The sequence below is a fragment of the Loxodonta africana genome, chromosome 5, assembly GCF_030014295.1.
Source record: "Loxodonta africana isolate mLoxAfr1 chromosome 5, mLoxAfr1.hap2, whole genome shotgun sequence".
NCBI lineage: Eukaryota > Metazoa > Chordata > Mammalia > Proboscidea > Elephantidae > Loxodonta > Loxodonta africana.
In genome coordinates, this window is record NC_087346.1 from 155,425,054 (window position 1) to 155,446,751 (window position 21,698).

The 21,698-nt window shown below is 50.7% G+C and overlaps 1 protein-coding gene across 1 annotated transcript in view; it reads left to right on the forward strand.

The window, feature by feature from the left end:
- Window positions 1-21,698, forward strand: part of EVC (EvC ciliary complex subunit 1) — a 111,883-nt gene that overhangs the window by 46,938 nt on the left and 43,247 nt on the right. The window contains exons 8-11 of the mRNA XM_064286326.1: window positions 6,309-6,467; window positions 16,177-16,393; window positions 17,494-17,642; window positions 20,274-20,372. Of these exons, the coding sequence (XP_064142396.1) occupies window positions 6,309-6,467; window positions 16,177-16,393; window positions 17,494-17,642; window positions 20,274-20,372 (624 nt within the window). The remainder of the gene's footprint in view (window positions 1-6,308; window positions 6,468-16,176; window positions 16,394-17,493; window positions 17,643-20,273; window positions 20,373-21,698) is intronic.

Below are 21,698 nucleotides of genomic sequence, written 5' to 3' on the forward strand. Positions count from 1 at the left end.
AATTGTTCAGTAACATTAGTTACATTTTTCCCAGTGTGTCAACATTCTCTTTAATTGTGTTCTGGTTGTTCTATTTCTAGTGCTCTAGCTTCTCTGCCCCTTCTCTTCTCATCTTTTCTTTGGAGTAATTGTTGAGCCTTTGGTCTCATACATATGCTTTCTAAGTAGAGCACTGATCTTACAGGTAATATCTTTTATTTTGTGTGCCACTCTGCTATTTCACTAAAAGGTGATCTTGGGGGATAGGCTGGCTTCTAGGTTTCAGGAGTGTCTCAGGGTGATGGTCTCAGAGAGTCCTCTGTTCTCTATTGTTCTAGTTTGACTTTTTTTTTTAATTAAGAATTTGAGTTCTGCTTCGTATTTTTCTCTGATTCTATTCAGAACCATCTATTGTGATCCCAGTCAGAACGGTCAGTGATGGTAACTGGGCACCATCTAGTTCTTCTGATCTCAGGGTTGATGAAGTCATGGCTTGTGTTGACTTACTTCTTCACTGAGCTTTTGGTTACCTTCTTACTCTATTCCTCTTGACAAGTAGAGACCGGCAGTTGTAACTTAGATGGCTGCTCACAAGTTTTTAAGACCTCAGGTGCTACTTACTTCACTAGGATACAGAGCATGATTGTCATGAACTATGCTATGCCCATTGACTGAGTCGTCCCATGAGACTACGGTCCTAAGTTTTCAAACCCAGAAAACCAATCTTGGAAGGTATTTGGTTATATTTGAGGAGTATCCATATTTGTGTCTTAAATAAATATATGGGCCTGCACCTATGTATTTGTATTTAAATATACCTACAGATAGTTCTACAGTGGCTGCAACAACGGACTCAAGCATAACAGGATGACACAGGACCGGGCAGTGTCTCATTGTGTTGTACACAGGGTCACTATGAGTCGGAACTGACTCCATGGCACCTAACAGCAACAACATAGTTTTCTCTTTTCTCATTTATGTATAGTCCTGTACCTACCCATATATCGTTGTGCCTATTCCCATCCAGATACCACTCATTTTTTGGTCTTTGTTGGAGTTGTTGCCATCTTGTATATGTCCAATTTTTTAGTACAGATAACTTTTTCTCTTGAGTGCTTCTCAGCGACATCTCTTACTTAGGTTGTGCTGTGCTCGCTCCATCCACATTTGGTGCCACTTTTCTCGTCACCAAAAATAACAAGTTTCTACCATCCAAAGTGTTTTTTCCCCTCCCCCACCTCTCCCTAGTAACCACCAATGAAGATTGCTGTCTCTGTATATATCTATTTTTGTCTTCTTATAAAAGAGTGATCATACAATATTTGTCCTTATATGCTTGGCTTATTTCACTTAGCATTACGCCCTCCAGGTGCATCCATGTTGTAATATGTTTGGCGGACTCATCATCGTTTTTTATGGTTGCGTAGTGTTCCATGGTACGTATGTGCCACAATTTGCTCATCGTTTATCCGTTGGTGGGTATTTTAGTTGTTTCCATGTGTTTGCTGTTGTGAATAAAGCAGCAGTGGACATAGGTGTGCATCTTTTTGTGCATGTCATTATTTTTGATCTCTAGAGTATATACTTAGGAGTGGAATTGCTGGATCATCGGGTAGTTACGTTTCTAGTTTTTTGAGAAAGCTCCACACGGTTTTCTGTAGTGGTTGTACCATTTTACAGTCCCACCAGCAGTTATGGTTTTATTTAAGTTCTCATGGTCCCTAGTGATCTCCTTTTTATATGATCTACCTGTATTGAAAGTGGTGTGTTGAAATCCCCTAGTCTTATTGTGGAGATGTCTATTTCTCCTTTCATATTAATCAGTATTTATTTCATGTATTTTGGAGCATTTCTGTTAGGTGCATGTATAATTATACTTGTTATATCTTCTTGTTGAATTGACCTGTACCTTCCTTATCTCTTGTAACAGATTTTGATTTGAAGTATTTTATCTTCTATCAGTATGGCCCCCTTTGATCTTTCTTGTTTACTGGTTGCATGGAATATTTTTCTCCATCCTTTTATTTTCAGTTTATTTGTGTCCTTATGTCTAAGATGTGTTTCTTGTAGACAGCAAAAGGATGGATTATGTTTTTTTTTAACCCATTCTGCCACTTCTGCCTTTTGCATGGAGCGTTTAGACCATTTCCGTTTAAGGATATTGCTGAAAATGAACTGTCTACCTCACTCGTTTTACAACTTGTTTTTTGAGTGTTTCCTATCTTCTTTTTTATTCTGATTTTGTTTGTATTTGGCTGCTTTCTTGGGATGAGCCTTTTTGCTTCTTCCTTCATTTCTTATGAGTCCTTTTTTTGGGTGATTTCTTAGTGGTTACCACATATATTACACAACTTACAACTGTAACATTTAACATATGAACAACAGTTAACATACAACCTTAACATATTAAATCTATTCCTGATATGCTTCTCCCTCCCCATTTCTGTAGGTATGTCTCCGTTAGCATCAATATACCACCTATAGCCCATAAGTGTACTGTGTACTTGTTTCTTACCAACTTGATGTTGTATTGTTGGTAGAATCTAATTATTGAGTTTATTTCCTGAAAATATCATATAGTTGGTCCTTGTGATTGCCCACTTTGCAGTATTTTTTCAAAGAGCTCTCTTTCTCTCTTATTTTTCATCTATTTATTTTTCTCATGTATAGATACTAGTATTTATTTAATGCTCTTGCCTTTCCCTTTGGAGCACTCCCTTGAGTAATACTTGCAGAGCTGGTCTGGTAGTGGCAAATTCCCAGAGCTTCTGTTTGCTTGGGAATGTCTTGATTTATTCCCTTGTTTTTGAATGACAACTTTGCTGGATAAAGAATTCTTGGTTGGCAATTGCTTTCATTCAGTATTTTGTATTTGTGGCTCCATTGTCTTCTTGCCTGTAGAATTTCTGGGGAGAAATCTGCACTGTTTCTTATGAAAGACTCATGGTATGTTCTATTGTGTTTTTCTCTTCCTGCTTTCAAATTCTCTCCTTGTCTTTGGTTTTCAAGAATTTTATTAAGATATGATGTGGAGTTGATCTTTTTGTATTTCTTTCATATTTTTGTATTTCTTCCATGGGAGAAAGATGTGGCAGCCTGCTTCTGCAAAGACTCATAGCCCTGAGAACCCCAGAGGGCAGCTCCACTGTGCCTTACAGGGTTGCTACCAGTCAGAATGGATCCACCAGCAGCGGACTTTGTATCTTCTCCTTTGAACCACTAGAAGGCACTCTAATCCTTAGGTTTTTTTCCACTGCTGATTCAGGAGTTCTGGATACTTGATCTCTGGAATTCAGTACGCATGCACAGTTTGGGGGTTAGCTGGTCGCAGATGCTGACATAAGCAGTGGTGGGGCTCGGCTTTCCTGTGGAGAAGGTTGGGGGCTCTCCATGTCTTTCCCTCGCATGGACTCCTGCACAGGTGCTCCCACAGTGTCCCTCTGTGGGCAGAGAACCAACTGTTGCCCTCTGTGTTACCATCCAGTGCATTCCTCTCGTCCTGAAGCCCTTGCAGTTCCTCCTGGTCCTAGTGTCTGCCCGTCTCGGACCTCGGTAAGATACAAGACCATTCTCTCACAGTGCCAAGGTCTCCCTTTGCCCCCCACCAATTGTGCGGCCCTTGAACCCACGTGGCCAACCTGTGCTGCCTTTCAAACTCAGGTTTCCTCGGGTTAGCTCCTCTTCTGTGTTACCTATTTCGGGTTTTGCCCACCCACATCCCAAAATGGCTGCAATAAGCTAGCGCTCCAAATGTTAGCAGGTAGGTTCTCCCAGCTTCTGTGCTGCCCTCGCTCCTCCTCTCCACCACTTCTGGACTCACCCCGATTCTCCAACACCTCAGCTGCCATCTGAATTTCTGAGATCTCAGTCTGTGCTTGTTTTAATTCATTGTTCAGTGGGCTAGTTGCTAGGGGAGTAAATGAGAGTGACCACTCACTTTGCCCTCTTGCTTCGCCCACTCCACAGAGTTTTCATGGGCTGATTTTCAGAAGTAGATCCCCAGGCCTTTCTTCCTAGTCTGTTTTAGTCTGGAACCTCCACTGAAACTTGTTCAGCATTGTAACAACACACAGGCCTCCACCGACAGATGGGTGGTGTTTGCCCATGAGGTGCATTGGCCAGGACTCGAACCTCAGGCTTCCTCATGGAGGACAAGAGTCCTAACACTGAGCCACCCCTGCCTCCATGGTCAGTAGCTTAGCTGATAGTCCACATTCTCATACAACAATTGGAAGGTGTGTTACCTGTTGTTGGGAGAGGGGCAAGAGCCTTTGGAGAGCTTGAGGGTTGCGGTTAGGTCTGAAGTCCCTCCTGGTGGGGATGGGGTGAGGAGCTGAGCAGTGGCAGATAAAGGGCTTACTAAGCTGCAGTGAGTCCCCGTGACAGGGGGCCAAACTTTCAGAGAGGTGCCATTTCTTGCAGGTGTGGGCCTTCTCCTGGCAGTGCCCAGCTCCTGGGAGGTGGACGGTCTGAATGACTGGGTGTTTAACGTTGACAGAGCGGAATTGTCATTTTTATGTAGCTGCAGCAACCAAATCAGACCTGGTGGTGCAGTGGTTAAGTGCTTGGCTGCTAACAGAAAGGTCGGCTGTTCGAGCCCACCCAGTGGCTCCATGGGAAAAAGATGTGACAGTCTGCTTCTGTAAGGATTACAGCCTTGGAAACCCTATGGGGCAGCTCCACTCTGTCCTACAGGGTTGCTATGAGTCAGAATCTACTCAATGGCAGTGGGTTTTAGCAGCAAAATAATGTTACTACCAGGATGACCCTTAGAAATGAGGATGGTGAGACATCAGTTCGCTTACTTGGGCTGTGTCAGCGGGAAAGACTATTGGCTAGAAAAGGACATCCTGTTCAGTAAGGTAGAGGGTCAGTGAAATAAAGAAACCCTCAATGACATGGACTGACACAGTAGCTGCAACAACGAGCGCAAACATACCGAGAACCCTGGAGGTGGTGCAGGACCAGGCACGTTTCCTTCCGTTATACAGAAGGTCACTATGAGTTGGAACCGACTCTGTGGCCCCTAACAACAACAGCAGCAAGATCAGTATGGGGTTTTGGTGCCACTAACCCTTGTCCTCTCCCATGTCCTGTCCAGCAAGGAGAAGTGTTCATTTCACTTCTGGGAGGCAGAGCCAAAATGGAGAGAAAATCTCAGCCTCACAGCATGGACCTCCATCAAATTCTGCTTCTCGTTAGCTCCACGACCTGTGAGAAGTTACCTGACTACTCTGAGCCTGTCCCTAAACCAAACCAGCTGTCATCAAGTTGATTCCAAGTCACAAGGACCGCGTGCGTTGCAGAGTAGAGCCGTGCTCCAGGGTTTTCAAGGTCGTGACCTTTTGGAAGCAGATCAGTAGGGCTTTTCTTCCAAGTCGCCTCTGGGTGGGTTTGAACGCCAACCTTTCGGTTAGTAGTCGAGCACTTAACCGTTTGTGCCGTGCCCTCCCGATACATATTTTATATATTGGCACACAAGCGGCGTACCGTAAAGGAAAGCTTCTATGATTCCTGGCATTGTCGTTTTCAGAGCTGGGATTACAGGTTCACATTACCCAGAAAAAAAAAACTGTTGTCAAGTCAATTCTGACTCAGAGCGACCCTGTAGTACAGAGTGGAACAGCCCCGTAGGGCTCCCTAGGCTATAATCTTCACGGAAGCAGACTGCCACATCTTTCTCCCGTGGAACAGCTGATGGGTTTGGATCATCGATCTTGCTGTTATCAGCTGAGCATTTAACCACTGCAACACCAGGGCTCCTTCAGCTTCCCGTTAAGCCCCCGGCATTCTCAGCCACTTGGCGATTCCCAGCTCTGCCCCCGATAAGAAGGGGAGAAAAAGGAAAATGATCTCAAAGCAAAATGTGTTCATGGCTGGTGCCATCTCTGCGATGTTATTCTTTTTATACTTTTACGGTAACAACTATATTTAAATAGTTTTTCTGCCTTTATTTTCAGAACATGTATAATCCCCTTGAAAGGTCCCAAAGTTCCCAAGACAACATCACGTGTCCCACATCCCCCGTGTAGCAGCCAGGATCTGATTACCTGTCTTTAAGCCGCTGAAGCTGGCTGAGTTCAGTGTTCCTGCCGCATCAGCAAGGCATTGGTGTTCACTGAAAAGCCGTCTCCAAGTTGATTGACACCAACGGTGGCCCAGGGAGGAAACTCTCCACAGAACGCGATGATCGCCAAAATAAACTCACCACCAATTGTTTAGAATGCCCACTTGCGATAAGGAGCGAATTATAATCCCCGAGTAAAACCATGTCATTTTCTTAAGTAGGTTTGCTCCCCCACCTCTTATTTCTCTCTCTCCTCCCACAGATGGAAGCTTTCTGGAAACAGATGGAAAACATCCCACACTTTCTGGTGGACCAGTTTAAGTGTTCCAGCTCCAAAGCCCGGCAGCTCTTGCTGACTCTAACAGAAAGAATGATCGAAGTCGAGGGGTTACTGCAGGAATCTCAGGACGTGCACGCTCTGGTAACACGGGGCCGGGATGGGCACGGAGATGTTCCCAGGACCGGTGTGGCATCCCGAGGCTTGGAGAGCCTCCAAGTGATCAGCCAAACCCCTTCATACTGCAGAAAAAGAGCAACGCATTCATTCAGTTGGTAAATAGAGAAGCTATCGTGGAGAAAACGGTTAACACACCCAGCTGCTAGCTGAAAGGCTGGCTGTTCAAATCCATGCAGAGGGTCCTCGGAAGAAAGATCTGGCCGTCTATGTCTGAAAGATAAGCCATTGAGAACTCTGTGGAGCACATTTCTACTCTGACACACATGGGGTCCCCATGAATCAGAGCTGACTTGATGACAAGTGGTACCGGTAGCCAGAAGACGGGTATTACTGGTTCCCAAGCCTGGTTGCACTTTGCAGTTATCGGGGCAGCTTTAAAAAGTCCCCACTTGGTCCCCCCAAAGATATAGACTTAACTAGTCTAGGCGTAAACTGAGCATTGGGGGGTCTTAGCACGCCCCAGTGAGCACAGTGAGCAGCCATGGTGGATACCCACTGGCAGAGACGGGTAGGTTTTTTCTCACCACACCGTGTTCCCTGGGGAGCTTTAAAAACTCACCTGCAGTGCCCAGGCCTCACCCCTGAGATTCCGATCTGATGAGACTGTAGTGGGGACCCTGGTATCTCCAGATTGAAAATGCCCCAGATGACTCTGAGCCTAGGCCCCGAGCTCCCATCCTGTCTAAGGACAGAGCTGAGCCTGGCCGGAGCTCCTGTCCTGTCTAAGGACACAGCTGAGCCTGGGCCCCGAGCTCCCATCCTGTCTAAGGACACAGCTGAGCCTGGCCTGAGCTCCCATCTTGTCTAAGGACACAGCTGAGCCTGGCCTGAGCTCCCGTCCTGTCTAAGGACACAGCTAAGCCTGGGCCCCGAGCTTCCATCCTGTCTAAGGGCACAGCTGAGCCCTGCTCTGAGATTCCGTCCTTTCTAAGGACACTGCTGAGCCTGGGCCCCAAGCTCCCATCCTGGCTACGGACTCAGCTGAGCCCGGCTCTGAGATCCCATCCTGTCTAAGGACATAGCTGAGCCTGGTCTAAGCTCCTGTCTTGTCTAAGGACACAGCTGAGCCCGGGTCTGAGACCCCATCCTGTCTAAGGACACAGCTGAGCCCGGCTCTGAGCTCCAATCCTGTCTAAGGACACAGCTGAGCCTGGCCTGAGCTCCCATCTTGTCTAAGGACAAAGCTGAGCCTGGGCCCCAGCTCCCGTCTTGTCTAAGGACACAGCTGAGCCTGGCATGAGCTCCCATCCTGTCTAAGGACACAGCTGAGCCTGGCGTGAGCTCCCATCCTGTCTAAGGACACAGCTGAGCCTGGCCTGAGCTCCCATCCTGTCTAAGGACACAGCTGAGCCTGGCCTGAGCTCCCATCCTGTCTAAGGACACAGCTGAGCCTGGCCTGAGCTTCCTTCCGTCTTGTCTAAGGACACAGCTGAGCCTGGCCTGAGCTCCTGTCTTGTCTAAGGACACAGCTGAGCCTGGCCTGAGCTCCTGTCCTGTCTAAGGACACAGCTGAGCCTGGCCTGAGCTCCTGCCCTGTCTAAGGACACAGCTGAGCCTGGCCTGAGCTCCTGTCTTGTCTAAGGACACAGCTGAGCCTGGCCTGAGCTCCTGCCCTGTCTAAGGACACAGCTGAGCCTGGCCTGAGCTCCTGTCTTGTCTAAGGACACAGCTGAGCCTGGCCTGAGCTCCTGTCCTGTCTAAGGACACAGCTGAGCCTGGCCTGAGCTCCTTCCCTGTCTAAGGACACAGCTGAGCCTGGCCTGAGCTCCTGCCCTGTCTAAGGACACAGCTGAGCCTGGCCTGAGCTCCTGTCTTGTCTAAGGACACAGCTGAGCCTGGCCTGAGCTCCTGCCCTGTCTAAGGACACAGCTGAGCCTGGCCTGAGCTCCTGTCTTGTCTAAGGACACAGCTGAGCCTGGCCTGAGCTCCTGTCCTGTCTAAGGACACAGCTGAGCCTGGCCTGAGCTCCTGCCCTGTCTAAGGACACAGCTGAGCCTGGCCTGAGCTCCTGCCCTGTCTAAGGACACAGCTGAGCCTGGCCTGAGCTCCTGTCTTGTCTAAGGACACAGCTGAGCCTGGCCTGAGCTCCTGCCCTGTCTAAGGACACAGCTGAGCCTGGCCTGAGCTCCTGCCCTGTCTAAGGACACAGCTGAGCCTGGCCTGAGCTCCTGCCCTGTCTAAGAACACAGCTGAGCCTGGCCTGAGCTCCTGTCCTGTCTAAGGACACAGCTGAGCCTGGCCTGAGCTCCTGCCCTGTCTAAGGACACAGCTGAGCCTGGCCTGAGCTCCTGCCCTGTCTAAGGACACAGCTGAGCCTGGCCTGAGCTCCTGTCTTGTCTAAGGACACAGCTGAGCCTGGCCTGAGCTCCTGCCCTGTCTAAGGACACAGCTGAGCCTGGCCTGAGCTCCTGCCCTGTCTAAGGACACAGCTGAGCCTGGCCTGAGCTCCTGCCCTGTCTAAGGACACAGCTGAGCCTGGCCTGAGCGCCTGTCTTGTCTAAGGACACAGCTGAGCCTGGCCTGAGCTCTTGTCCTGTCTAAGGACACAGCTGAGCCTGGCCTGAGCTCCTGCCCTGTCTAAGGACACAGCTGAGCCTGGCCTGAGCTCCTGTCTTGTCTAAGGACACAGCTGAGCCTGGCCTGAGCTCCCATCCTGTCTAAGGACACAGCTGAGCCTGGCCTGAGCTCCTGTCCTGTCTAAGGACACAGCTGAGCCTGGCCTGAGCTCCCGTCTTGTCTAAGGACACAGCTGAGCCTGGCCTGAGCTCCCGTCCTGTCTAAGGACACAGCTGAGCCTGGCCTGAGCTCCTGCCCTGTCTAAGGACACAGCTGAGCCTGGCCTGAGCTCCTGTCCTGTCTAAGGACACAGCTGAGCCTGGCCTGAGCTCCTGTCCTGTCTAAGGACACAGCTGAGCCTGGCCTGAGCTCCTGCCCTGTCTAAGGACACAGCTGAGCCTGGCCTGAGCTCCTGTCCTGTCTAAGGACACAGCTGAGCCTGGCCTGAGCTCCTGTCCTGTCTAAGGACACAGCTGAGCCTGGCCTGAGCTCCTGCCCTGTCTAAGGACACAGCTGAGCCTGGCCTGAGCTCCTGTCTTGTCTAAGGACACAGCTGAGCCTGGCCTGAGCTCCTGTCTTGTCTAAGGACACAGCTGAGCCTGGCCTGAGCTCCTGTCTTGTCTAAGGACACAGCTGAGCCTGGCCTGAGCTCCTGCCCTGTCTAAGGACACAGCTGAGCCTGGCCTGAGACCGCATCCTGTCTAAGGACACAGCTGAGCCTGGCCTGAGCTCCTGCCCTGTCTAAGGACACAGCTGAGCCTGGCCTGAGCTCCTGCCCTGTCTAAGGACACAGCTGAGCCTGGCCTGAGCTCCTGCCCTGTCTAAGGACACAGCTGAGCCTGGCCTGAGCTCCTGCCCTGTCTAAGGACACAGCTGAGCCTGGCCTGAGCTCCTGCCCTGTCTAAGGACACAGCTGAGCCTGGCCTGAGCTCCCATCCTGTCTAAGGACACAGCTGAGCCTGGCCTGAGGTCCTGTCTTGTCTAAGGACACAGCTGAGCCTGGCCTGAGCTCCTGCCCTGTCTAAGGACACAGCTGAGCCTGGCCTGAGCTCCCGTCTTGTCTAAGGACACAGCTGAGCCTGGCCTGAGACCCCATCCTAAGGACACAGCTGAGCCTGGCCTGAGACCCCATCCTAAGGACACAGCTGAGCCTGGCCTGAGACCCCATCCTAAGGACACAGCTGAGCCTGGCTCTGAGATCCCATCCTGTCTAAGGACACAGCTGAGCCTGGCTCTGAGATCCCATCCTGTCTAAGGACACAGCTGAGCCTGGCCTGAGGTCCCGTCTTGTCTAAGGACACAGCTGAGCCTGGCCTGAGACCGCATCCTGTCTAAGGACACACTAGCTCTGAGACCCCGTCCTGTCTAAGGACACAGCTGAGCCTGGCCTGAGCTCCCGTCTTGTCTAAGGACACAGCTGAGCCTGGCTCTGAGATCCCATCCTGTCTAAGGACACAGCTGAGCCTGGGCCCCGAGCTCCCATCCTGTCTAAGGACACAGCTGAGCCTGGCCTGAGCTCCCGTCCTGTCTAAGGACACAGCTGAGCCTGGCTCTGAGATCCCATCCTGTCTAAGGACACAGCTGAGCCTGGGCCCCGAGCTCCCATCCTGTCTAAGGACACAGCTGAGCCTGGCCTGAGCTCCCATCCTGTCTAAGGACACACTAGCTCTGAGACCCCATCCTGTCTAAGGACACAGCTGAGCACCCATCCTGTCTAAGGAGACAGCTAAGCCCAGGTCCCGATACCCCATCCTGTCTGAGGACACAGCTGAGCCTGGCCTGAGATCCCAGTCTCCTCCCAGGCCCCTCCGAGTTGGATATTAATGGTAAGGCTCCTGAGACGTGTTAATGCCCATCAGCATAGAGAGGCATTGCTCTCTCTTATTTATTTAATTATTTATCTATCTAAATATCTATTTATTTTTGCTGTCAGCAGGCGATTGATCCAAAAAAAAAAAAAAAAATCCTTAGGTGACTCTGACCAAATATTAGCCAATAACTTCCAAAGAGAAAGATGGTTTATTCCAAGTAATCACCCAGTTTGAACCGTAGGACCTTCCTACCAGGCCAACCAGCTGCTGTCAAGTTGACTGCAAGTCATGGTGGCCCCATGTGTGTCAGTGAAGAACTGCGCTTCACCAGGTTTCCAGTGGCTGGTGTTTGGAAGTAGATTGCTAGGCCGGTAGTGGGCACCTACTGTATGCCTTGTCCTGTTAAGGAAACCCTATCCCAGAGGTTGAGAATGCAAACTTGAGCCAGAAACCTGAGCTCATACCACGAATTGCCCTTTCTGAGCTGCGTGATCTTGGGCACGTTACTTAACCTCACTGACTCAGTTTCATCATCTGTAAAATGGGGGTGATAATAGCACCTGTCTCACAGGGTTGAGAGTGTTCAAGTATCAATAATAAAGTGAAGCGTTTGTAACAGAGCCTGGCAGGTAGGAAGCACCCAGTCTGCGTCAGTTGTTAGAACCCTGCAGGTCACATGTCAGCAGGCAGAAGCGACAGGAACAAGCCTCTGTAATGACTTCAATGACTCCTGGAAAGGGCTGTGTGTTAGATTCCTGAGGGCTGCACACCAAGCGTCTTAGGACAACAGAGGTTTATTCTCCCACAGTTCTGGAGGCTAGAAGTTCAAAATCAAGGTGTTGGCAAGATTGGTTCCCTCTGAAGGCTCTGAGGGAGTCTGTCCCCTGCCTCTCTCCCAGCTTCCACTGGTTCCCCGAAGTCCTTGGAATTCCTTGGCTTATGGATGGCTCATTCCAGTCTCTGCCACCATGTGCGCCTCCCTGTCACCGTGTCTCTCCCCCTTTATAAGGATACCAGTCATATGGGATGAGGACCAGTGTGACCTCACGTTAACCTAACTGCCAACATCTTCAAAAACCCTATTTCCAAACAAGGTCACGTTCCCAGGTTAGGACATGAGCCTGTCGTTTTTGGGGTACACGAATCGAGCCATGGCAGGCTACAATCTAGGGTTGGACAGAGGAGGGATGGGTTAGCTCCGCCTGTGTTGTACGTACCCAAGAGGACAGACGAAGCTTCAGTGTCTTGGATTGCCTTATTGATAAACTCTAGAGGAGTTTAAAGCCTTGGGCTGGAGTCTGAGCAGTTCTGGCTGGGCACTTGGACCTGTGATGGGTCATATGGCATCTCCGAATCTCGAAACTGGAAGGGAACCCAAGAGGTCATTAGAATCAGTCTCCTGGGATGTACAAGAAGGATATAGGGACTTGCCCTAGATAATTATGAAAATATCCACGTCTGTGGCTCACCTACTGTGTTCAGCTATTATTTTAAATGCTTTATATATCTTACCTTGTGGCTGCAGCAGTACATCGACAGGGAGCTGCCAGAAATTCAAGCCAGATTCAGAAGAGGACGCAGAAGGAGGGATATCATTGCTGATGTCAGATAGATTTTGGCTGAAAGAGAATGCCAGAAGGATGTTTACCTGTGTTTTACTGAGTATGCAAAGGCATTGACTGTGTGAATCATAACAAATTATGGATAACATTGCAAAGAATAGGAATTCCAGAACACTTAATTGTGCTCGTGAGGAACCTTTACATAGATCAAGAGGCAGTTGTTCGAACAGAACAAGGGGATACTGCCTGGTTTAAAGTCAGGAAAGGTGTGCGTCAGGGTTGTATCTTTTTACGATAACTTTTCAATCTGTATGCGAAGCAAATAATCCAAGAAGCTGGACTATATGAAGAAGAATGAGGCATCAGGATTGGAGGAAGACTCATTAACAACCTATGATATGCAAATGACACAACCTTGCTTGCTGAAAGTGAAGAGGACTCGAGGTACTTACTGATGAAGATCAAAGACCACAGCCTTCAGTATGGATTACACCTCAACATAAAACCCTCACAACTAGACCAATAGGAAACATGATAAATGGAGAAAAGATTGAAGTTGTCAAGGATGTCATTTTACTTGGATCCACAATCAACACTCCTGGAAGCAGCAGTCAAGAAATCAAAAGATTCATTGCGTTGGGCAAATCTGCTGCAAAAGACCTCTTTAAAGTGTTGAAAAGCAAAGATGTCACCTTGAAGACTAAGGTACACCTGACCCAAGCCATGGTGTTTTCAGTCACCTCCTATGCACGTGAAAGCTGAACGATGAAAAGGAAGACTGAAGAAGAACTGACACCTTTGAATTGTGGTGTTGGCAAAGAATATATCGGACTGCCAAAAGAAAAAACAAATCTGTCTTGGAAGAAGTACAACCAGAATATTCTTTAGAATCAAGGATGGCAAGACTTCATCTCAAATACTTCGGACATGCTGTCAGGAGGGACCAGTCTCTGAAGAAGGACATCATACTTGGTAAAATAGAGGGTCAGCGAAAAAGAGGAAGACCCTCAATGAGATGGATTGACACAGTGGCTGCAACAATGGGTTTAAGCATAACAACGATGATGAGGATGGTGCAGGACCGGGCAGTGTTTCATTCTGTTATACATGGGGTCACTATGAGTTGGAACTGACTTGATGGCAATTAACAACAACAATAATGACAACGTATATTTTAACTTACGTAATCTTCATGAGAGCGGTATCAGTGAGGTGTTACTAAAAGAAAAAAAACAGTTGCCATAGAGTCAATTCTGACTCAGGGCAACCCCATGTGTGTCAAAGTAGAACTGCGCTCCAAAGGGTTTTCAGTGGCTGATTTCTTGGAAGTAGGTAACCAGGCCTTTCTTCCAGGGTGCCTCTGGGTGGACTCAAACCTCCAACTTTTGGTTAGCAGCCAAGCGTGTTTACTGTTTGCACCACCCAGGGACTCCCATCTGTGAAAGGTGATAACAATAATAACCCCTGGCTGGTGCAATGGTGGACTTGCTCGGCTACCAACCAAAAGGCTGGCGGTTTGAGTCCACCCAGAGGCTCCTTGAAAGAAAGCCCTGGAAATCTGCTTCTGAAATATCAGCCATTGGACGCCCTGTGGAGCACAGTTCTACTTTGACACACAAGGGGTCACCGTGAGTCAGAATTGACTTGATGGCAACTGGTTTACTGGTTTTACAGCTGAGGAAACTGAGGCCCCGTGAGAGTAAGTAAAGAGTCTGAGGTCATGCAGCCACGAGGGGTGGAGCAAAGCTTTGAATTGGCACTTGTAAAGACTCTGCTGCAGGCTGGGAGGAGCGGTGGTTCCTGCCTTCGCCCCCTGTCCCTACTCAACCCATTGTCCACCGCCATCTTTCCATGAACAGGAACCCATGGACTGGGCTCTCGTTCCTGAGCCGTGGGGGCCTGCATTGGCTTTTGTTTCCTCACAGCATTGCGTTAGGGGTGGCTGCAGCCAGGATGGTCCACTCATTTCTCCCCTACCCCACCCAGCCTGGCCACTCACCCTGGATTTTGATCTGCCCTTCCTGCTGCCCGCACCTGGCACTCAGCGCTTATCCTCTCATGCCCTCTAGTGGTCACGCTGACTATTGTCAGGTGGACTGTTAAAGCAAAAAAAAAAAAAAAAAAAATCCCGTTTCTGTAAAGTGGATTTCGTTTGACTCATAGCGACCCTATAAGGCAGAGTAGAACTGCCCCGTAGGGTTTAGTCAGAATCAGCTTGTCACTATGAGTCGGAATCCACTCTACAGCAATGGATTTGGGTTTTGTTTTGTTTTGTTTTTGCTTCAGCTGTGGCCTGAAGCAAGGAGGGTTCAAAGTCACCATCAGTTGTGGAGTGGTCTTCCTGAATAATCCACAGTGTTCTTGTCTGTGCCCAGGGGGTCGTTATCCTTGCCTGTTCCCACGTTGTTAGGACAGGAACCAGTGCAGCTCAGCGAACTGAGTGACTGTCAGGCCAGGCTGGGCAGTGGGGACATGGGTGACCCAGGCACAGCCCTGCCTTCAAGGACTTTCAGACCAAGGACTTCCTCTGGGGTTACCTCCTCAAGGACTGAAGCATGGGGGCCAGTGGGAGCATGCAGGAGGGGCTAATTAGTAGGGGGAAGAGAGATCAGAGAAGGCTCTGGGGAAGGAGGCAGCAAGGGTGTCCAGGGGGTGGGGGGCCAGCAGCAGGGAGGCGTGGAGGGATAAGGCTGGGGACCAAGCCAGGCCTGGTCTTGAGAGGCCTGGCAGCCATGCCCAGGAGTTTGCCCTTGAGTTGAGGACAGTGGGTGCAGGGTTTGGGGTAAGGAGGTGACAGAGCCATGTCCACATCTGAAAGGCCGCTGTGATGGATTGAATTGTGTTCCCCCCAAATGTGTTGGAATCCTAACCCCTGTTTATACCTGTGGATGTAATCCCCTTTGGGAATAGGGTTTTCTTTGTTATGCTAATTGGGGACATATCAATGTAGGGAGTGTTCCAAACCTAATCACTTCTGACTTGTCTAAAGAGCATCCTGGAGCCCTGGTGGCGCAGTGATTAAGAGCTCGGCTGCTAACCAGAAAGGCTGGCAGTTCGAATCCCCCAGCTGCTCTTTGGAAACTATATGGGCCAGTTCTACTCTGTCTATAGGGTCGCTGTGAGTCGGAGTCGACTTGACGGCAACGGGTTTGGGTTTTTTTGGTCTAGTGTTGCTTTTCTATGCAATCCTTTTCCAGGACTGTGGAGGCCAAGGGTCCAGCTTGAATGGGGGGAGAAAACCAAACCAAACCTGTTGCTGTTGAGCCAATTCCGACTCATGGCGACCTCATGTGTTACAGAGTAGAACTGCTCCATAGGGTTTTCTTGGCTGTGATCTTTATGGAAGCAAATCACCAGGCCTTTCTTCCATGGTGCCGCTGGGCGGGTTCAAACAGCTAACCCTTTGGTTAGTAGGCAAGCACAAACCATTTTTGCCACCCAGGGACGGAATGGGGAGGGGATGACTGTAAAAAAAGAAGCTTTTCCTTTTTAATTGCATGCAGAGACTGAATTCCGCCCCACATAGCTACGCTCTGCAGAGCACTCACTATGTACTGAGCGCTGTGTGAGCTCTCCGTGTCCTCATGAGGGAGGTCTTTGTGAACTTGTCCACACTCTGCTCAGAAGGAGGTGGGACGCCTGGGTTGGAGCCAATTGTCAACTCTAGGGTCATGCACTAACCAGATACCATGATCAAGCACAAACCGGGATGCCCCAGCTCACTGTCTCTCTGTTTCCCCCCAGGACATCCTGGAGAGGACCCTGGCACGGGAGCACATGGCCAAGATGATTGAGTGCCTGAAGCTGCAGATCCAGGAGGAGACCAGGTGCCGGCTGGCCGCCATCTCCCAAAGCCTGGAGCTGCTGACGGTGGAGGGGAAGCTGTCCGGGCAGCAGAAGGAGGAGCTGCTGACCCGGCAGCACAAGGCCTTCTGGGAGGAGGCCGAGCACTTCAGCAGGGGTGAGTGGGCGGGACTGTGGCGCCCTGGTCTGGGACATGGTCCTTCTGGGGTCTGCAGTGCTGCCGAGGCAGGGTGGCCTGGGCTGGGGGCAGCACTTCCACATGTCGGGAGAAGTAGAGCCATGTGGCCCATGAGACAGTGCCTGGGCTGTGGCTCCTGGTCTGTCAGGGCACAGTTAGCCTCTTAGGGCCACTGTCACAAAGTACCACAGAGCGGGTGGCTTTAAGCAACAGAAATTTAGTATCTCACATTCCGGAGGCTGGGAGCCTGAGTTCAGGGCATCGGGAGGGCTAGCATCTCTCTCTCTCTCTCTCTCATTCTCTCTCTCTCTCTCTCTCTCTCCTGTGGGCTCTTGGGGAAGACCCCTGGTCTCTTTCTGCGTCTGTAGCCCCGGGTGTTTCTCGACATTCCTTGGCTGCCTATAGATGTATCTTCACTGGCGTCTGTCTTGCCCTGTGTCTCTCTCTGTGTCTGTTCTGCTCTTTTCGTTAGATACCACCCAGAAAGGATTAGGTTTAGGACACATCCTGCTCCATATGACCTCATTTACATAAAAAAAAAACGCGATTTCCAGACAGGGTCAAAGTCACAGGTATAGTGGTTAGGACTTGGACACATATTTTGGGGGGATAAAATTTAATCCATAGCACTCATCCTTGTGGGTTTTGAATCTCGACTCAAGTCTAGAATGTTCCAGTCTCCCCTGCAGACTTGGACTCTTGTCTGCCCTCTCAGGTCACCTGCACCCACCCACCTAGCCCCTCCCCCGAGCTCTTTTTTGTCCAAAATTAATATCCTCTCCATCTTTCCCAGGAAAATACATCTTATTTACATCCTGGTCACACTCTGCACAGCAGCTAACTGAAGCCTCTTGTGGGACCCTGAGCCCTGGACCCAGGGGCAGTGGGAGTTCCTTCAAATAATGAGGGATCTGGGGCTTTGAGGGGCCAGGGACTCCCTACACCAGCCTCAGTGACAAAACTGAGATAACAATGGGGTTTGCCCCACATTTCGCCAAGTCTTCAGTGCTGGCAGAAGAGGCCACTGGAAGTCTTGCCCAAGAGCGCACTGTGATGTTGTGTGCTTCCTTCAACTGCAGAGCTTGTCCAGCGGGGCAAAGACCTCGTCAGGGCGTCGCTGGCCCACCAGGCGGAGGCCACCAGCAGACTTGCGCTGGCCCATGACAAGGAGCGGAGAAGCTTCCTGGCCGAGGCTCAGCCGGCCGCCGACGCAGAGGGTTTCCTCAAGGTGACCTGCTCCTGACTCTCGCCCATAGCTGAGGCCCCATCGCTGGGTGCAGCCCTGCAGGAGTGCTAGGTGGTGGCTTGGTCCGCTTACCATGCTTGGGAAGAGGGAGGCCTTGACACCCATCAGACATGAGATGAATGCCTCACCTCCCACGTGCCAGCCAAGTGACTTAGACAAGCCCTTAGTCCCTGCATCCCCATCTCCTCGTCTGTAAACTAGTGGTCAGTGTAACAGCACCCTCAGTTAGATGGGAGAGTCCACACGCAGGTGGTGTCCCCCACACTCCTGCTCCTGTGCCAGCCTGGGATATGGGCAGGCTGGTGCTTGAGACCTAGAGGGCACCCGTGACTTAGTCAAGGTCACACCAGTTGTGACAAGCAGCCAGAAGATACAGGCCTGGGTTTCTGTGGAGAAAGGTTCACGTGGGGCTGGCACACAGCAGGGGCTCCCCAGAGGTGGCCAGTGTATGGTGGCACCGGCAACGTGTTGTATGGACCAGAGGGGACCAACCGTGTCGTGGAATGCAGGGTAGGCCCACCCATACAGGGACAAGCCCCTCATTGGTCAGGTGCCAAGTCCCAGGGAAGCAAGGTAGCCCCCAGCCCTGAACCTGGGATGAGTGGGCAAGACTGGGAGATGGCCTTGAATGGGAAGGGGACAAGGACAAGGGGATAAGGGGACCCACAGGAGGACGGGAAGCCAGATGTCACCCTCCAGAGGGAGAAGAAATTAGCTGGTGTCAGCGCAGGTTGTCAATCTCAGAGAATCCAGAAACCTGTTACTGCTCTGTGTGTTTTCCCTGGTAATTGGAGGTGGAACTAGGGGGCGAGGGGACTACTTATTCGTGGCCACCTTGCATGTTGGTCAAGCATTTGGGCTCTGCAGTTTGAATGCTGACTGGTGTTAACTAGCTGAGTGACCTTGAGGACATGGCATAACCCCTCACCCCTCGGTTTTCTCATCTGTGAAATGGGAATGATTGTACCTCCTTCATGGGGCTGTTAGGGTTCCACGAGACCAAGTCAGGGGCAGCCTGCTCCTCTACACTCTGTTCTGTCTTAGTGTTTGGCACAGCTCGTCTCTGCTCCACCTGGGACAGTGTCTAGGTCCAGACTCAGCCCAGGCATGGGACCCCTCCCTGGGGCTAGTGAGGAGGTGGCAGCATCCTCCCAGTAAGAAGCCAAGGGAGGGGACCCCCCAAAAACAGAGGAAAGGCCTTTCAGCCCTTGGTCCACCTGCCCCTCCCCACTAGGGAGCCTTCTTCCTGAGCCCCCACCTGGGAGAGGAGCTTGGGATTTGTCCGAAAGGGCCAAGGACAGGGGGTAGCTGTCTTATCCTTTGAAATAAGAGTAGGAAGATAAGCTTACATAGCTCTTGGTTACTCCAAGGTTTCTGGGCCCTCTCCTTGTATGTCACATTGTTTGGTGAGAGTCCCCAGTGCAGAGAAGATAACTGAGTTGTCTCTACATCTCGGGACCTCAGCACAGGCCAGGCACACGCTGGCATTAGGGGACAATGGATGCAGGAGGGAAGGGCTGAATGAATGAACAAATGGATGGAAGAGTGAATGAATGAACAGATGGATGGATGAATGAATGAATGAACTAATGATGGGTGGATGGATGAATGAATGAACAGATGAATGAAGGAAGGAACAAATGGATGAATGAATTAATTAATTAATAGATGAATGAACGAAAGATGGATGGATGCATGGATGAATGCGGGATGCATGGAAACCAAACCCTCTAGCACTGCCTCTAAGACCCCCCAATTTCTGATCCCGCCCTTCTGCCTCATTTCACCCCTGCCCACTCTGTCTGTTCCTGGCTCCTGCTAACTTGCCATCACGTAGGACCCCGTCCAGCTTTCCCCAGAGCTGGCCGCTTTTCACCTCCCAGTCTTTGCTGCTGTCACCCCTTGAGCCTGGATGGCCTTGGCTTCCCATCTGCCCCAGAGGACTGTCCTCGTGCTTACAGACTCGACTTGAACATGGCCCCCACGGGCAGTTTTCCCCCATAGCTCCTTCTTTCGGGGAATCTGTCACGGTCTCGACACCCCTGATAACACGCTCCCTGACTGCGTCCAGAACGTCCAGTGCACTCCTGGTGTCTGCCCCTGCACCCTGCTGCATGGCTGGGCCCCAGGACAGGGCTGTGTCTGGCTCCTCCCAGTGCCCAGCTGCATGGACAGGCCAGGCCCCACTGGCTGCTGACCACACTGACCTGTGACCCCCAGTGTCTATCACCACGCTAGGCCACGGTCTTCTCCAGGTGGTCTCCAGGGTCTGGGCGGTGGTCCCCCACAGCCAACGTCTGAGGGTGAGGTTGGGAGAATGTGGCTGAAAGATGGAATGAGGGGGTGACCTGTGGCCCCTCCTGATACTAAGAGATTCCCAGTTTGGGTTAACAAGGCACAGTCTGTAGGTTTCCTGGAAAACCTGGAAATCAGGATTGCTGGTGCAGGCCTCAGCCACAGTTGACATCTCGGTGCCTTGTTTCCTTATGTACAAACCAGGGTGAACACCTTACCATCTGAGAGGCAGGGTCAGTGGAGAGAATTTTCCAGAAAGAAAGGTCAGTAAACCTCCACCCAGAAGCCCACAGGGTTCAGCTCCCGTTTTACCCACAGGCGTTTCATGAGGTCCTGGAGAGGCACAGGCTGACGTGGAGCCAACTGGAGGAAGAGGAAGACATGAAAACAACAGAGGCCATGGCTGTGCTCTGCCAGGTGGGTGGCCTTCAGGGCAGGGCCTGCACAGAGGCCTGAGGATCTTAGGGTACGTGAGAACGTTGCCCCTCCTGGACCGAGGTTCAGGTCCAGCCCTGGCAGTCATTGACCATATGACACAGTCAAGTCATATCCTCTCAATGGTCCCCTTTGTCCACACTGGAATGTGGGGGATTGGTCTGGGTCACGTGTGAGGCCCTGTCCATTTCTGGGGTGCTTTAAAGAGCATGCATTTATTGTCTCACAGTTCTAGGGGCTAAAAGTCCAAATCAGGGACTTGGGCATGTTGATTCCTTCCACAGCCTCTTTCTTAGTTTTCAGTGTCTGCTGGCCATCCTTGATATTCCTTTCCTTGTTAACCAGCCTTGCATAGCATGTGTCTTCCCTCTGTATGTGTCTCTGTCTTTTCTGCTCTTCCCACAACTCAGAAGGAGTTAGGTTTAGAACCCATGCTACAATGGTATGACTTCATTAACATAACAGAGAAAACCCTGTTTTCAAACATGATCACACACACAGGTATAGGTGCCAGGACTTCAGTACTTATTGTGGGGGGGACAATTCAATCCCAAACCAACCCATTGCCATCAAGTAGATTCTGTCTCATAGCAACCCTATAGGACAGAGTAGAACTGCCACATAGGATTTCCAAGGAGCAGCTGGTGGATTTGAACTGCTGACCTTTTGGTCAGCAGCCGTAGCTCTTAACCATTACGCCACCAGAGTTTCCACAATTCAATCCATAACATCTAAAAAATAGGCTGATGTTTGTGGGAGTCATTTGTGTACAGGGATGAAGGCAGAAGGCATGCTGGGCTTGACATGGGGAGGCCTGGGTTTGAGTGCTCTCTCCATGCAACCTCATGCAGTTCTGGAATGGGGAGATGAAGGCTCACAGGCTGGATGTGAGCCCCTGGGCCCTCCAAAGTGGCAAGGGACCACGGGGACGTGATGGCAAACAAGATACACAGCCGAGAACCCAGCGCTGTCAAAAGACAGAACCATGTTCCCTGAGCTAGGAGAGGGTCATTACGAGTGTGATCATGGTAGACAGAGCCAGGAGCAGTTGACTCTGGACTCAACATCCCACTGCTTCTGCTCTTCCCTTCCTCACTGCGAGGCCTGGAGACTGTTGCTGTCCTCCCTAGGCCTCAGTCTCCCCCTCTGTAAGATGGGGACAGTGTGGGACCCTGCCCATCACAGCAGTGTCATGAGGCCTGGACAAGGTGGTGGACGTGAGGGGTTTATGCAACTGCTGGCACACAGTAGGTGCCCAGTGCCTATCACTCTTGTAATAACACTCCCACTCTGCACACAGTAGGTGCC